At 38.2% G+C, this 16556-nt stretch overlaps 1 protein-coding gene across 5 annotated transcripts in view; it reads right to left on the reverse strand.

Annotated features, from left to right (window-relative positions):
- LOC123525711 (ribonucleoprotein PTB-binding 1-like) overlaps positions 1-16556 on the reverse strand; it is a 42769-nt gene that overhangs the window by 8255 nt on the left and 17958 nt on the right. For 4 of the 5 annotated variants that reach the window (XM_053538815.1, XM_053538817.1, XM_053538819.1 and 1 more), the window contains 8 exons: positions 15988-16038; positions 13772-14006; positions 13218-13577; positions 12615-12805; positions 10341-10514; positions 7463-7537; positions 6307-6538; positions 368-702 (listed from right to left, as the gene is read on the reverse strand). In XM_053538815.1, the coding sequence (XP_053394790.1) occupies positions 368-702; positions 6307-6538; positions 7463-7537; positions 10341-10514; positions 12615-12805; positions 13218-13577; positions 13772-14006; positions 15988-16038 (1653 nt within the window). The remainder of the gene's footprint in view (positions 1-367; positions 703-6306; positions 6539-7462; positions 7538-10340; positions 10515-12614; positions 12806-13217; positions 13578-13771; positions 14007-15987; positions 16039-16556) is intronic. The other variant, XM_053538816.1, reaches the window with a different exon arrangement.

The raw sequence follows: 16556 nt of genomic DNA on the forward strand, positions 1-16556 counted from the left end.
ACCTCATTAGCTCCTCCCGGCAAATTCAAATTTTTGGCAGTTAGGTTTAAATAATTTTTTGAAACTATACTTCAACATTTTTTATTTTAAAAATAAAACACCAATTGATAAAGAATATTTCAATGTGTATTTATGCAATTTTTCATAACTTTTTATTCAGTGGTTTATTTAAAATTTTGAAAAAGGGCTCTCTGATGTGAAACATGCATAATTTATATAAAAACCTGCCCCGGCACCATCTTGTGGCTTTTATATGGCAGTTGGGGGTTTAAGACTGAATTCCCTGGATTGCCTCAACTATGAAATCTAGGTAAATTAGCCCATTTAAATTTTAATGATCTCGCAGTAATATAAAAACATAACTTACTGTGCTAGACTGTGCTATTCCCGAGCTCCACGTTGGAATGCTCTGAAGTGGTGGTATAGAGGGTGGTCCCATAAGGCTCCGGACTCCTGACCTTGTTACACCACCAGGCGTCATGTTCCCACCTCTACCACTGGAACCAGTAAAACTTGACCTCACTGCCCCATCCCTTCCAAATGAACTGGCTAAACTTGATGCTCCCGATTTCATTGCTAGTTCATTCCTCTGAGTATTTTTTGATGACCCAAACTGCTGTGAGTTATTAAATGAGCCGAGTAAACTGTTCATACCAGAAGAGTTTCCCATCTGTCCAAGTCCTCCTTCACTACCATATAATCCTAGAGATAAAATATGAACAAGCAAATTCAGTGAATTTATATCCCTGGACAAATAGCCTGTTTTTTGTGAATAAGGAGGCTATAATTTTGAAACATATTTAATTTAAAGATATACACAAGTTATGTATGACAGGATTGTGCCATGGTTTGTTCGTTCATACTTTTTACTAAATCAAGGGCAAAAAGCTCTGCTTTACTGGGTCAAGGGGGACATTTAAGGGGGATAAAGATAACCTGATCAAAGGAAAAGGTGGAGCCCTTTGTAATTTTTCTGGGAGTGGGGAGGGAGAGAGACAGACAGGCAGACACAACGATGTATGAATATTAATTCTGTATTCAACCTTCTACTTCACAGCAGGCAATAACAACTATATTCAAGAACAAATAAAGTAACGAACTTGAAATCTAGTTTGCATCTTAAACAATGGCTAGTTTGCATTTAAAACAAGGAGCTGCGTTTAATAAATGCTTGATGCCCCCAGTGGCATCCTTGTTGATAGATTTTGCACCTAATTCCAAAACGAGGTCAAGGTCAAGGTCAAACTGAGGTCAGGTGATGTTTGAAGATGAATAATGGTCACAGTTTACATCTGTATTAGTATCGATTCATTCTTGTAAGGGGTATTGATGCTAGACGAAACGATCCTATTTGGTTAACCAAGAGATGGCCCATATAAAGCAACCGATGTCCAAAATGAGGTCAAGGTCAATGTCAAACTGAGGTCAGGTGATGTCTGAAGATGAGGAATGGTCACAGGTTACATCTGCATTAGTATCAAGTCATTCTAGTAAGGGGTATTGATGCTAGACGAAACGGTACCATTTGGTTAACCTCGTACAGACAGACGGACGGAAGGACGGATGGACAGTACAATCACTATATGCCTCCCGCATCAGTAGATGCTGGGGGCATAAAAATTGCTAAGTACAAAAAGGGGCATAATTCCATCAAAATGAAAGCAAAAGTTATGGAATAGGAATTATCATGGGAATGGCATGTATGAAGGTTTATTCAGTTGTGATAAGTACTATCGATCATTGTTGTGACCACAGACGCAGAGTGATTTGAATAGCCCACCATCCGATGGATGCTCCTTGAACTATGATTATTGCATATTATAAACACAAAAGGGGAATTTCTCCACTGGGCACATACCTTGTCTAAGGATGGCGCTAAGCTTACAAATGTTGATTTATCAAAGGGCAATAACTCACTGAAATATAGCTTCCTAGAGAATTTTGGGGTTGCTGAAGAATACTTTGGACAAGAAATGGTACTTTCAAATACAAATACTGAATAATCAAAAGGAAATAACTTAGTGAAAAATCATCAGACCAGAACATGAAGACATTATGCACATGTTCTCTTGGGAGAGAAGCTTCCTATGAAGTTTTGCTTAATTTCAGCCGTCGGTTACAGGGGTAACACTGGGAATTTTTTTCTCTGAGCCTCTGCTTTTTCTGAAGATAAAATTATGAGGCCAACAATGGCGAAGCGCATAGCATTGACGTTCTTGTAGGACTACATTATATGTACCAAAGTACTCATACTATTCAAGAAATTAATGTAGTTATTACATATTTCTTAGTAACCCTTTAAAAAGCTATTTAGAAAATCAATTTGTGTTAATTTCTAAAATTATCATTTTTATAAACATCTGCCATTTAATAAAAAAATTCTGAAAATCACATTTAAAATAAAGATGTCAAAAAAAGAAAAACAAGGCAGTCTGAAAGACAGCTAAATCCCCTGCCACTGCTATGGATAGTGAAAGGGTAAACCTTTGATTTTAGCTGTGACCTTGACCTTGAACTGACATGGCTGACTCATGAATTCTGCACAACGTCTTGATGAGGTGATCATTTGACCCAAGTTTCATGAAAATCCTTCAAGGGGTTTAGGAGATACAGAGCTGAAACCTTTGACCTTCAGTTGTGACCTTGACCTTGAGTTGACATGGCTGACTCATGAGTTCTTGATGAGGTGATCATTTGACCAAAGTTTGATGAAAATCCTTCAAGGGGTTTAGGAGATATTGAGTGGACACAAAATGGAAGGCTCAAACCTTCGACCCTTAGTTGTGACCTTGACCTTGAGCTGGCATGGTTGACTCATAATTTCTGCACATCGTTTTGATGAGGTTATCATTTTACCCAATTTTATAAAATTCCATCAAGGGGTTTAGGAGATATAGAGCGGACACGAAATGGAAGGCTCAAACCTTTGACCCTAAGTTGTGACCTTGACCTTGAGCCGGCATGACTGACTCATGGATTCTGCACATCGTCTAGATGAGGTGATCATTTGACCCAAGTTTGATAAAATTCCTTCAAGGGGTTTAGGAGATATAGAGCGGACACAAAATGGAAGGCCAAACCTTTGACCTTGAGTTGTGACCTTGCCCTTGAGCCGACAAGGCTGACCCATGGGTTCTGCACATCGTCTTGATGAGGTGATCATTTGACCCAAGTTTCATGAAAATCCTTCAAGGAGTTTAGAAGATATAGAGCGGACACAAAATGGAAGGCTCAAAACCTTTGACCCTAAGTTGTGACCTTGACCTTGAGCCGGCATGGCTGACTCATGGGTTCTGCACATCGTCTTGATAAGGTGATCATTTGACCCAAGTTTTATAAAATTCCTTCAAGGGGTTTATGAGATATAGAGCGGACACAAAATGGCAGGCTCAAACCTTTGACCTTGAGTTGTGACCTTGACCTTGAACAGAGAAGGCTGACTCATGGGTTCTGCACATCGTCTTGATGAGGTGATCATTTGACCCAAGTTTCATGAAAATCCTTCAAGGGGTTTAGGAGATATGGACCGGACACGATTTTGTTACGGACGGAAAGACGGACGGACGGAAGGACGGAAAGACGGAAGGACGGACGGACGCAGACCATTCCTATAATCCCTCCGCCACGGCGGGGGATTAAAAATTGTTTAAAAAAAACAGTGTCTTATTTTGCACATTGCCTATAAGTGGGTGGGGTTCGATGCCTTCGCATGTTTTATTCTTGAAAAATACTTCAAAATAAGAGCTCCTTTTGCAACAGTTGTCATATTTTTCTTAAATGTAGACTTTTTATTGGCTTTTTATTAAGATTGCACTAAAAAATCTCGTCAGAAATGACAGAAATATCCGAAAATCACGGTCGCGAAAACGGGTGACAAATTCAAAACAAGAGCACCGCCTTGCGGGTGCTGACGCTCATCTGATTTTTTTTTGTGAAATAGAAATATTGTCCTACCCATGATTTTCTAAGTCTAAAAAGGGCCATCATTCTTGCAAAAAGCAGGATAGAGTTATGTTTCTTGATGTACAGTGTCCACTTATGATGGTGAAAAACTGTTGCAAGTTTTAAAGCAATAGCTTTGATAGTTTATGAGAAAAGTTGACTTAAACATAATACTCAACCAAGAAAATGATTTTCTAAGTCCAAAAGGGGCAATGATTATTGCAAAAAGCAGGATGGAGTTACGCTGCTTGCTGTACAGGGTCAGCTTATGATGGTGAACAAGTGTTGCAAGTTTCAAAGCAATAGCTTTGATAGTTTAAGAGAAAAAGTTGACCTAAACATAAAACTTAACCAAGAAATCTGATATTTTCTAAGTCCAAAAGGGGCCATAAATCTGGCAAAAAGCAGGACAGAGTTATGTTTCTTGCTGTACAGGGTCAACTTATGATGGTGAACAAGTGTTGCAAGTTTTAAAGCAATAGCTTTGATAGTTTAGGATAAAAGCTGCCCTAAACATAAAACTTAACCAAGAAAACTGATTTTCTAAGTCCAAAAGGGGCAATAAATCTTGCAAAAAGCAAGATGGAGTTATGTTTCTTGATGTACAGGGTCTGCTTATGATGGTGAACAAGTATTCCAAGTTTCAAAGCAATAGCTTTGATAGTTTGGGAGAAAAGTTGACCTAAACATAAAACTTAACCAAGAAATCTGATATTTTCTAAGTACAAAAGGGGCCATAAATCTTGCAAAAAGCAAGATGGAGTTATGTTACTTGCTATACAGGGTCAGCTTATGATGGTGAACAAGTATTCCAAGTTTCAAAGCAATAGCTTTGATAGTTTAGGAGAAAAGCTGACCTAAACATAAAACTTAACCAGGCAACGCCGACGCCGACGCCAACAACCGCTCAAGTGATGTCAATAACTCATCATTTTTTTTCAAAAAATCAGATGAGCTAAAAACGCAAGTTGGAATTAAATATTTGATAAAATACCTATGTTTTATTGCTTTTCTATCATCATAGCTATTCAAAACTTACAATTTCTGCTTGTCTAAAGCATTTTTATTTGTTTTTGCCCAAACTAACCCCCAGCAATCATAGAAAATTTGTGTAACGGCCGACTGCTCATAAAATCGTATCAAGTGCACAAAATGATGATTATAATTATCCAGCTTGTTATTCAATAATCTAATTATGGCCAATTAACTGCCTGATCAAATAAAAAATTTGCAAATTGGCTCCCTCCCTTTCAACAGGAAGGTCTAATACGTATCAGTTGTTCCAGCTTTCAATAACGGATGTTGTGTCTACACAGATTATCGATTTTTCACACCTTTTGGTTCGTAAAACTGGCAATATTCGTACTTTTGCAGACAGACATAGCTTCAGGCCATTTTCCCCAATTAGAAAATTTGGGAGCCACATTTAATTTTTTGTCACAAATGGCTCAAGTGGCGATCGACAGCGTGACCCCTGGGTTACTGAGAAATACTTGGGATAAGAATTGCAGGATGGATAGACAGACAAAACGGTGACATATATGCTTTTTACTGGGGAGCAAAATAACTTTTATGATGGATGGATTGTTTAAATGACCAAGGATTTGAACACACCTGGTGAGGATCACAAAATACACCTAAAAATTTGGAGGAACCATCCATGTTGTACCACAGAAAAGTGGTTTCGGCTTTTCCCTACGGCCAATAACAAAAAAGTTACAAAATAAGCTATTTATAGTAACATAAATGGGAAGCAATTCAAAAAAAGAAGGTATTGTAAGTGAACAAAAAAGGGATCTGCAAAATAAAAACAAGAACACCGCAATGCAGTGCAATAAACACACAAAACAAAGTCAAATGACCTTTGACCACTAAGAGTGACCTTGACCTTGAAACAAGCCATCCAAAACATGCGCTCTGCACTTCGACTCAATGTGGTGTACATTTATGCCAAGTTTCTTTGAAATCCTTCAAGCAGTTGAAGAGTTACAGAGATGTCACGAAAACTCATATGACCTTTGACTCCCAAGTGTGACCTTGACCTTGGAGCAAGCCATCCGAAACATGCACTCTGCACGTCATGTTGATGTGATAAACATTCGTGTCAAGTTTCTTTGAAATCCTTCAAGGGGTTCAAGAGATACAGAGCAGACACGAAATTGCTAACGTACGGACAGATGGATGGACAGACGAACACCAGAGGTATAACATAATACGCCCCTTTGGGCGTATGAAAACATGGAAAATCAGGCTGAAAAAATCATTTGGGCCAGTTATGACATGGTGGCATAGATAACAACTTGCAGTATTCAAGTAAACTAATAAATGATCTTAAGCCTTTTTCTGTATTGAGTACCAACTCACCTGTCTGCTGGTTTCCATGTGACCCTGACATATCCTGTCCAAAGTTTCCTTGTCCTCCATTTATGTTAAAGCCATTGTCTGCATTATAATCAGCACCATTGTTACCATAGTTACCATTGTACCCAGACTGTACCCAGTCCTCATACTGTTGTTTATAAGCCGCTGCAGCTCCAGCAGCATAAAATGCTGCCTGCTGTGCTATATTGTTGTAGTGACCATCCCTTTTATCTGACTGTAAATACATGTTTGTAATGTTAAATTTGAATAGCGTCATAATTATGTCCTAGATTTTCAACTTTTTCCTGGAGGTTATCTGTAATCTGTCTACAAACAAGAGCACCGCCTGCCGGTGCCATCGCTTGTCTGCAAGTGCTGGACAATATGTAAGGAAAGAGGTAGGTTAAATTAACATTAAGGGTCCTTGCCTGGGGTTTACATTAAAGGGTTAGGGTCCTTGCCTGTGGTTTACAGTAGGGGGTTAGAGTCCTTGCCTAGGGTTTACATTAAGGTGTTAGGGTCCTTGCCTGGGGTTCACAGTAGGGGGTTAGAGTCCTTCCCTGGGATTTACATTAAGGTGTTAGGGTCCTTGCCTGGGGTTCACAGAAGGGGGTTAGAGTACTTGCCTGGGATTTACATTAAGGTGTTAGGGTCCTTGCCTGGGGTTCACAGTAGGGGGTTAGAGTACTTGCCTGGGATTTACATTAAGGTGTTAGGGTCCTTGCCAGGGGTTCACAGTAGGGGGTTAGAGTACTTGCCTGGGATTTACATTAAGGTGTTAGGGTCCTTGCCTGTGGGTTAGGTTCGGAGATTATGGTTCTAGTCTGTTGATTAAGTTAAAGGGTTAGCGTCCTTGCCTGTGGGTGAAGTTCTGTGGTTTGGGTCGTACCCTATTATCTTCATGGTACAAACTTGACCCCTTGGATGTGACATCATTCTAATTATAGCTGAGAGACGAGGTGTTTCTGCGAGCCAGACTGACAACAAAGTACAGACTGTAAATACTGTAAATACTAAAAGTCTCCTTGAATGCTTTTTTATTGCCTTCGTGACTATGTAGCTAGACTTCTTAGGTAATATATTATTTTCTTCAAACCTTTAATATTTTTTTCTCCTTTACTAAAAAAACATATATGGTGTTTTACAAATGGTGACATACCATTCTATTCATGCCAGGACCCAAGCCAGTCTTCTGCCTTGCATTTATCCCAGAAAAATAAGCTCCATCAAACCTCTGTAATATATACAAAATCAACTTTAAGCAACTTAAATCATCAGCATTTTGGACATACAATGTGTTCGTGTCTGGTAAAGTGATTGTTTCTGAAATGTGCACTGTAACACTGCAAAATAAAAGCTTAGGAAATCAAGAGCTGTCCGTATTCGAATTATTGTCCCAGAAGCAGGAAAATGTTACCCTAAATGTTAAAATATCTTTAGAGTTTCAATCCAGTACTGCATAAGTTTTAGAGATAGTAACTTGCATGCAAGAGTTATGGGACTTGATGCAATCAACTAGTTTCATAACCCTGAAGGCACATGTGAAGTTACAATTTAATATCTGCATTTAGTTTATACATAATTTATTTTAGGTCAATTGTGAAGGAAGTTTTACAACTTATATTAATCACTCTCGACACCTAATTCCTGATCGAATCCATCGCCACAAGGGTATGAGAGAAGAGGTCAGTTTCCCTTTTAATGCTGAGCGCCAAGCAAGGGAGCTACTGGTACCATTTTTCACGTCTTTGGTATGACACGGCCGGGGATCGAACCCACGACCTCCCACACTCGAAGTGGACACTCTACCACTAGGCTATCAAGGCATTTCTGCATTCGTTCTGCAGATAGTAACTTTCACACAAAACTTTAACAAGAATTTTCAAAAGGGGGCATAATATGGTCAAAATTCAGGACAGAGTTATGGGACTTGATGCTATCAACTACTTTTATAACCCCGAAGACACATGTGAAGTTTCAATTCAATATCTGCATTAGTTTTGGAGATAGTAACCTGCATGTAAAACTTTAACCAGGATTTTCTAAGTCAAACAGGGTGCATAATTTGCCCAAAATACATGTCAGAGTTATGGGACTTGATCCAGTGAGGTTAGGAATTGATCTAGAAAAAGACAAGAGGGCCATGATGGCCCTATATTGCTCACCTGTTATCATTGCACTTGAGGACAAGAAGGTCCTCAGAAAAAATATCTAAGTCCAAAGGACAGGAACAACAAAGCAAAGAAATTTAACCAAAAAGAAAAAAAAATTCTTACAAGGTACAGATATGTCAAAATACACCTAACAATTGGAGGAACCATCCATGTTGTACAACAGAGAAGTGGTCTCGGTTTTTCCCTACGTCCAATAATAAAAAAGTTATTAAATATAAGCTATTTATAGTAATGTAAAAGGATAGTAATTAAAAAAAAAAATATTGTAAGTGAACAAAAGAAGGATCTGCCAAATAAATCTGCTGACATAAATGAAATTTCAGATCAGTATCTTCATTAGTTACGGAGATATACCCATTTTAATTTGAAATAAAGGGAGGTTATTTGACATAAAATCAGTCTATAGTTATATACCCTGATCGACTCAGTCCAACTAATGACAATAATGAAATTTCAAATAAGTCCTATAAGTACTTACTGATATAAATCCATTTTGATTATAATCAGGGGAGGTAATTAGATATAAAATAACTCTGAACCTACGCTTGGATCTGATTTGTCATGATATCCAAGAAATATTTTGTTGAAGTTATTTTGGAAGTCTGTATCAAATAAAACCATAAATGAAGTCTCTATATGGCTGCAAAAGCCAAAATAGCTAATTTTGGACCTTTAAGGGGCCATAACTCTGGAACCCATAAAGAAATCTGGCTAGTTCAAGAAAGGAACCAAGATCTTGTGGCGATACAAGTTGTGTGCAAGTTTGGTTAAAATCGAATCATAAATGAAGCTGCTTTTGTGCAGACAAGGTCAAAATAGCTAATGTTGGTCCTTTCAGGGGCCATAACTCTGGAACCCATTATGGGATCTGGCTGGTTCAACTAAGGAATCAAGATCTTATGGTGATACAAGTTGTGTGCAAGTTTGGTTAAAATCAAATCAAAAATGAAGCTGCTATTGTGCAGACAAGGTCAAAGTAGCTAATTCTGGCCCTTTCAGGGGCCATAACTCTGGAACCCATAATGGAATCTTGCCAGTTCAAGAAAGGAACCAAGATCTTATGGTGATACAAGTTGTGTGCAAGTTTGGTAAAAATCAAATCATAAATAAAGCTGCTATTGTGCAGACAAGGTCAAAATAGCTAATTTTGGCCCTTTCAGGGGCCATAACTCTGAAACCCATAATGGGATCTGGCCAGTTCAAGAAAGGAACCGAGATCTTATGGTGATTCAAGCTATGTGCAAGTTTGGTTAAAATAAAATCATAAATGAAACCACTATCGTGCAGACAAGAAATTGTTGAAGGACTGATGCACGGACAGATTGACGCCGGACGAAGGGTGATCACAAAAGCTCACCTTGTCATTATTTGACAGGTGAGATAAAAAAATAAGTTTCAAATCTATATGCCTTATATGATCTAGAAAAAGAAGAAGTGAATCAAAGTCAGCAACCTTAACCATTCAGCCACAGAGACCACCTATCATATTTTCAATAATATGCGAAATTGTTCAATTTATCGGACGATTTTGACTCTGGTTATATGATATAAGATTTATTAATGAGCACCTGACTTTATAAACATAAAAATAATGAAGACCATAATTATTATTCATTCTGTAAAGCAAAATTTTCCCTCCAACTGGGACACATTCATTAAGAATAATACTTTCATTATGTATTTACTCCATCTATTTTGCTTCTTCAATGGAATGTGCCAGGGGACTACTGCCACTTTCAGTTTTTATTAATATTTTATTGAACATTTCAATCTTTCTAATACATCCCTTGTGACATGCATTCATTTGAAATTTTTCATCATCGAAGTACAAATTACTTCGTTAATATTACATAAATGTCTCACATTTGAGTTGGCAGTGACATCTAAGTCTTGTTCCATGAGTTTCCGTGCTGAAAAATTTTGTCCCATCATGTTACCATAGCAACCATTATTTCTATCATCAATGTTACTCATTGGGTCTCCATATGCTTCACTATAGTCTGCTTCATCAAAACCACCCTGTAATGAAAAGGAAGTCTAAACAAGAGTTGTTTGCAAACACAAATGCCCCTCATGATGGCCTGTCAAAGACCACTGCATATATGTAATTTTGCATGCTGTAAGCTTGACCTTTAACCTACTGATATCCAAATGAACAGGAGTCACCTACTGACTGCAGGCAATCATCTAATGAAGTTAAGTTTGACAGTGTTAGGCCAAAGCATTTTACAGTTATTGATCAGAAACCATTTTCAATCTGAAAGTAACTTTGACCATGACCTTTGACCTAGAGGGTATTCACTGACTACAGACAAACATCCAGGAAGTTTGATGAACGAAGGAAAAAGCCTACTTTACCTACTCTGTAGAAAATGTTTTCAGTGAACTCACAGGCAGAGCTTTTTCTGAGGTCACAACACTTGACTGGTAGTGTTTGATTATCTGGTATGACAGTGTGTACTGTAACCAAATGATTGATCAGAATGTTCAATTTACAAACCATAGCCTGGAAGATTTGGTGGTCTGACAAATGTAAAACTAAAAAGGTATGTAATACTGGACAAACAAGGGCCAAGTTGGACATGCCAATCCCCCTACCAAACAAATAGTTTCATGTAAAAGGCAGCCAAGGAGAAAATATTGTGTCTCAATGTTCTCTATCATTGTAATTTTTTTAGCAAAATTCATTCACAAAGTTTTATGAGATAATTCAAAATGTAAGCATGGTAAAGGTATGTATCTGGTACACTGCACTTCCCCACAATGTACTCCAATGTCCACCAATTTCATATGCAGTCTCTTTTAAAACCCCTTATAGAGCTATTCCTCAGACACGAACTGAAATAACCTTGGTTGTGCACTCTGTATGTCATCTGGATGGTAACTGATGCTAATATGAAATTCAGTCTAGTGCTTCAGAAGATATGGATATTTGACCTCTAAGTCTGACCTCATGCTAGATCTACTTGTGATCAAGTTCACATGCTCTGCATGTCGTCTTGATGAGGTAAACAATTATTATTGTCAGATGCTAGTTTTATGAAAGTCTTTCAAGCAGTTTAGACAATATGGAGCAACACCAAGTTAAGCAATCTGAACTTTGACCTTAAAGTGTGGGCCTGATCTTGGACCTATTGATCCTGGTTGTGTTCTCTGCAGGTTATCTTGATGCAGTAAAGAAGTAATGCTAGTTTCATGAAAAGCTTCCAAGCAGTTCAGAAGATATGAAGTGGACATGAATTTAAGCTGTTTAACCATTGACCTCCAAGTGTTACCTTTAACTTGAACTTAGTGACCTGGATTGTGCACTGCATGTTGTATTGATGATGTAAACAATTAATAAAAATTTTAAGAAAATTGTCCCCAAAAATTGGGTAGAAGACATAACACCCTGAACTAGAGCTATCACTAAAGGTGATGAATGTACCCCCTGCATGCACTGACACAGTACATTGCAATTTGACGCACACAAGATTGCATAATTATGTGTATAGACTGTATGTATACAGTATAGAAACAAAAAACAAAGTCCCATAACTATGCAGAATATTTATCTAAAAGAATGTAACATGAACCATGCACAACTAAGGTTGGTACTGATCACTTGTGTGAAGTTTCATTAAATTGTGTGCAAGGGTTCGGAAGATTAGGCGTGCACAAGATTGCATATGCAGACTGTATGTACATAGTATGTTAACAAGAAACAAAGTCCTATAACTCTGCAATTCTTGTTGTTGAAAGAACCTAACATGCCCCATGCACAACTACTGTTGTTACTGATCACTTGTGTGAAGTTTCATTAAATTGTGTCAAGGGGATGAGGAGAGATGGTGCGCACAAGATTGTGTCTATGTATATAGTATAGTAAAAAAAAAACAATGTCCTGTAACTGTGCAATTTTTTTTTCTGAAAGAACCTAACATGCCCCATGCACAACTACTGTTGTTACTGATCACTTGTGTGAAGTTTCATTAAACTGTGTCAAGGGGATGAGGAGAGACGGTCCGCACAAGATTGTGTCTACGGACAGACGGACGGACGGACAGACAGACTACCTGAAACCAGTATAACCCCCCTTACAACTATGGAGGATTTGACCCTGAGCAATGTTACAAAGGTATTATCTAGTGCTTATACCTGATATCCTGAATCATCGTAACTTCCTCCTTGGTTGACATAGAAACCAAACCCAGCCTCATCCTCCATTTTTGGTGTGGGTATTAATCCATCGCCTTTACTGTTGAAGTTCAGGGACAGTAAAGACTGGGGTTGTTTCCCTTGTTGTGACTGGTCAGGCATCTGATTCTCTAACAAGCTTGGTAGACGACCTAACAGATAAAATCCTATTAAGTTATTTATGTGGCAAAGATTTACCTAGCACATCTTCTATATATCAAAACCACTGAAAAGCCTGAGTATAAGTATATATTAAGTAATTAACTCACAGAAATTCATATCTGCAGTATAAAGGTCCAAGTAAACATTAACTCACAGCAGATTCCAGTATGCAAATTTTTTCCCTGAATAAAATAGACCCAGTGGATAAAAAATCCTTTTTCTTAGTTAACTGCAGGACAAGTACACATTGCAGAAAAAAAGAGTGAAAATTCAAGGCAGCTCATCCTGCAGAATGACTTACTTTCAAAGAATGTGTTGGACCCTGCAAGTAAATTTTCCTCTCAATCTACTCCACTTCATTTTCCACTTGCTGCATTTTAACTAATACAACTGGTTTCCTACCTTGTCCTTGACCTTGATAGCTGCCTAACAACCCATCTCCAGAGTTACTGCTGTTATTCATGTTTCCTGTGTTACCAAACAGAGAGTTGAGATCCTGTTTATTTCCACTGTGTGACATCTTCTGGATGGCTAACTGTTGTATCGTGTTCATAAAATTTGAGGCTGCTTTAGCTGTATTTGTATTCATGTTTGGTGGGTTACCAAGGAGACCTTGTTGGTTCTGCTCTCTCTGGTTCCTGGTAAACTTATTCTGTGGATTTTGCTGACTCATACCCATGTTGTGAAGGAGTGTCTGAGCCACTTTACCAGCCTGCATCAAACCTTCCATTAAAGGCTTTGGCGGCCCACTCGGTGCATTACCTGTAAGTAAATACCCATCTTAAATTGAGTTAATTTGTTGGTACAGATAAAATTTATTCAACAAAATAGCTAGCAAATTATCATGTATAGAGGAAAGTCTTTGAGAAGGATAAACTTCTGGAAAATCAAACATGAAATTTGTAAACAAGAATCAGCTTGAAAACAACTGAAAAAGACATGACACCTATCCCTACCTAATATTCCCATTGACTGAGTCTTTTCCGATAGCATTGCCATCAGTCTTCCCAGGCTGCACAAGTATACCATGTTGAATTCATACACTGGTTTCCCAAGCAGTTTAGGTGTGGTCTCATCAGCTGAGGGTTTGTGAAACTCTGGCTTGTCTTGAGGCATCAGTAGATTCTTCAGTATGATGTTAGCTTGTGCTGTCATTGGGTCACCTAACAGAGATACTGGCTGAGGCTTCTCCTTAAAATATAATGAAATCAATAGTGTTTATGTAAAGTATCACTGGGAGATATCACACACAGGTATCACTGGAAGACATCACTTGGAGATATCACTTGCATACATCATTATTGGACATCACTAGGGAGATATCACTGTAGACATCATTTGGAAATATCACTGGGAGGTCACGGAGATGAGATAGTTTAAATATGTGTCCACTCCACATCTTAACCTCTAGAAGGATTTTCATAAAACTAGCACCAATTTTTAACCTCATCATGACATGCAGAGTGTATAACTCTAGTCACAAGGATCAAGGTCAAAATCAAAGATATGAGTGTACCAAAGCGGCGTCTCAGGGTATTCATCACCTAAAGTAATGGCTGTAGTTAACAAATGAAGTGGAAACTGAGACATCACTGAGACATATTACTGAGAGGAATCACTTGGACACATCACTGACAGATATCACTAGGAGAGACTACCAGGAGATATCACTGAGAGATATCACTAGGATACGCTATCAGGAGATATCAATGAGAGATATCACTAGTATAGGCTACCAGGAGATATCACTGAGAGATATCACTAGTATAGGCTACCAGGAGATATCACTGACAGATATCACTAGTATAGACTACCAGGAGATATCACCTGTATAGACTACCAGGATATATCACTAGTATAGGCTACCAGGATATCACTAGTATAGGCTACCAGGAGATATCAATGAGAGATATCATTAGTATAGGCTACCAGGAGATATCACTGAGAGATATCACTAGTATAGGCTACCAGGAGATATCACTGAGAGATATCACTAGTATAGGCTACAAGGAGATATCACTAGTATAGGCTACAAGGAGATATCACTGAGAGATATCACTAGGAGAGACTACCAGGAGATATCACTGAGAGAGACTACCAGGAGATATCACTAGTATAGGCTACCAGGAGATATCACTAGTATAGGCTACAAGGAGATATCACTAGTATAGGCTACAAGGAGATATCACTGAGAGATATCACTAGGAGAGACTACCAGGAGATATCACTGAGAGAGACTACCAGGAGATATCACTAGTATAGGCTACCTGGAGATATCACTAGGAGAGACTACCAGGAGATATCACTGAGAGATATCACTAGACGAGACTACCAGGAGATATCGCTGAGAGATATCACTGGGAGAGACTACCAGGAGATATCACTAGTATAGGCTACCAGGAGATATCACTGAGAGAGACTACCAGGAGATATCACTGAGAGGTATCACTTGTATAGGCTACCAGGAGATATCACTAGGAGGGACTACCAGGAGATATCACTGAGAGAGACTACCAGGAGATATGACTGAGAGATATCACTAGTATAGGCTACAAGGAGATATCACTGAGAGAGACTACCAGGAGATATCACTAGGAGAGACTACCAGGAGATATCACTGAGAGATATCACTGAGGCACCACGGCAGATATCACAGGGAGACACAGTGAGATATAGGTAAGCATATTCTTAGCCAATGATATACAGGCAACTACCATCCATAACTATCTAAACAGTTCAGTGTATAAAGCGCTACATAAGCTGCAATAATAATGTTTAATTTATAAACTGTTTGTTTGTTCCTGTATCTATACTAGTTCCAACCTATTCTTCACAAATAACTGCCAACTTACTTGTATGGATCAGAGGAAGAGGACAAATGATTTCAGATGTATAATGTCACTAATCAAATTGTCATGGAGAACATATATCTGAAATCACAACCCATGATCCATAGATCTGCCCTCTCCCTATTCGGCTAAGCCAGCGGGTTTATGAAAAGGTATCTCCTCCCTATAGAACATGGCTCGCAGGTGTCTTATGAAAACAAACACATTTTTCATACAATATCCAATTAATATTGTTAATAAATACACCAACTACCAGAGCAACCCTTGTCTTTCACAAAGCCTAAAACGATACTGGTATGATGAATATTATTAAAAGCTTTTACCTGAAATTCTTCATCTGTTGGTATTTTCACCTTACCAAGTGGCTCAGGCACCTAGTGTAAAACAAATGAAACTTGATATAATATCATAAAAACCATATAAGGAAAACTAGCCCCAGACCGACAGCCATATTTTTTTTAATGAAACACATTTGAAGGTAAAGGGTCACCTAGGGAACATTTCCATGAATTTTTTTTTAATCAGGCAAGCCGTTTTTAGAACCTTTTCAAAGTGGTTCCTTTTGGTTGCCATAACAACCAGAATTCTGCATGGATGTCCTAGATTGAAAGAATCTGAAAGTTTACCACTCAAGAAACATTCCTGTGAAGTTTGGTTGACACTGGCTTAGTGGTTTAGAACATGTTCTTTTAAATAATGGAAAATGGAATTATACATCCAACAACTGAAAAAAGCTCACTAAGAGCACTTCTTTCTTAATTAAGTGAGCTAAAAATGCAGCTGTTACTATAAATACAACTATTCACAAATCTAAGAAATAGTAACATAATAAATGCTTTCTGTTTGCTGAAAAATGCAGAATCTAGCTCATACATACAAATCCAAATCTCAA

Source organism: Mercenaria mercenaria, chromosome 3, assembly GCF_021730395.1.
Source record: "Mercenaria mercenaria strain notata chromosome 3, MADL_Memer_1, whole genome shotgun sequence".
Taxonomy (NCBI): domain Eukaryota; kingdom Metazoa; phylum Mollusca; class Bivalvia; order Venerida; family Veneridae; genus Mercenaria; species Mercenaria mercenaria.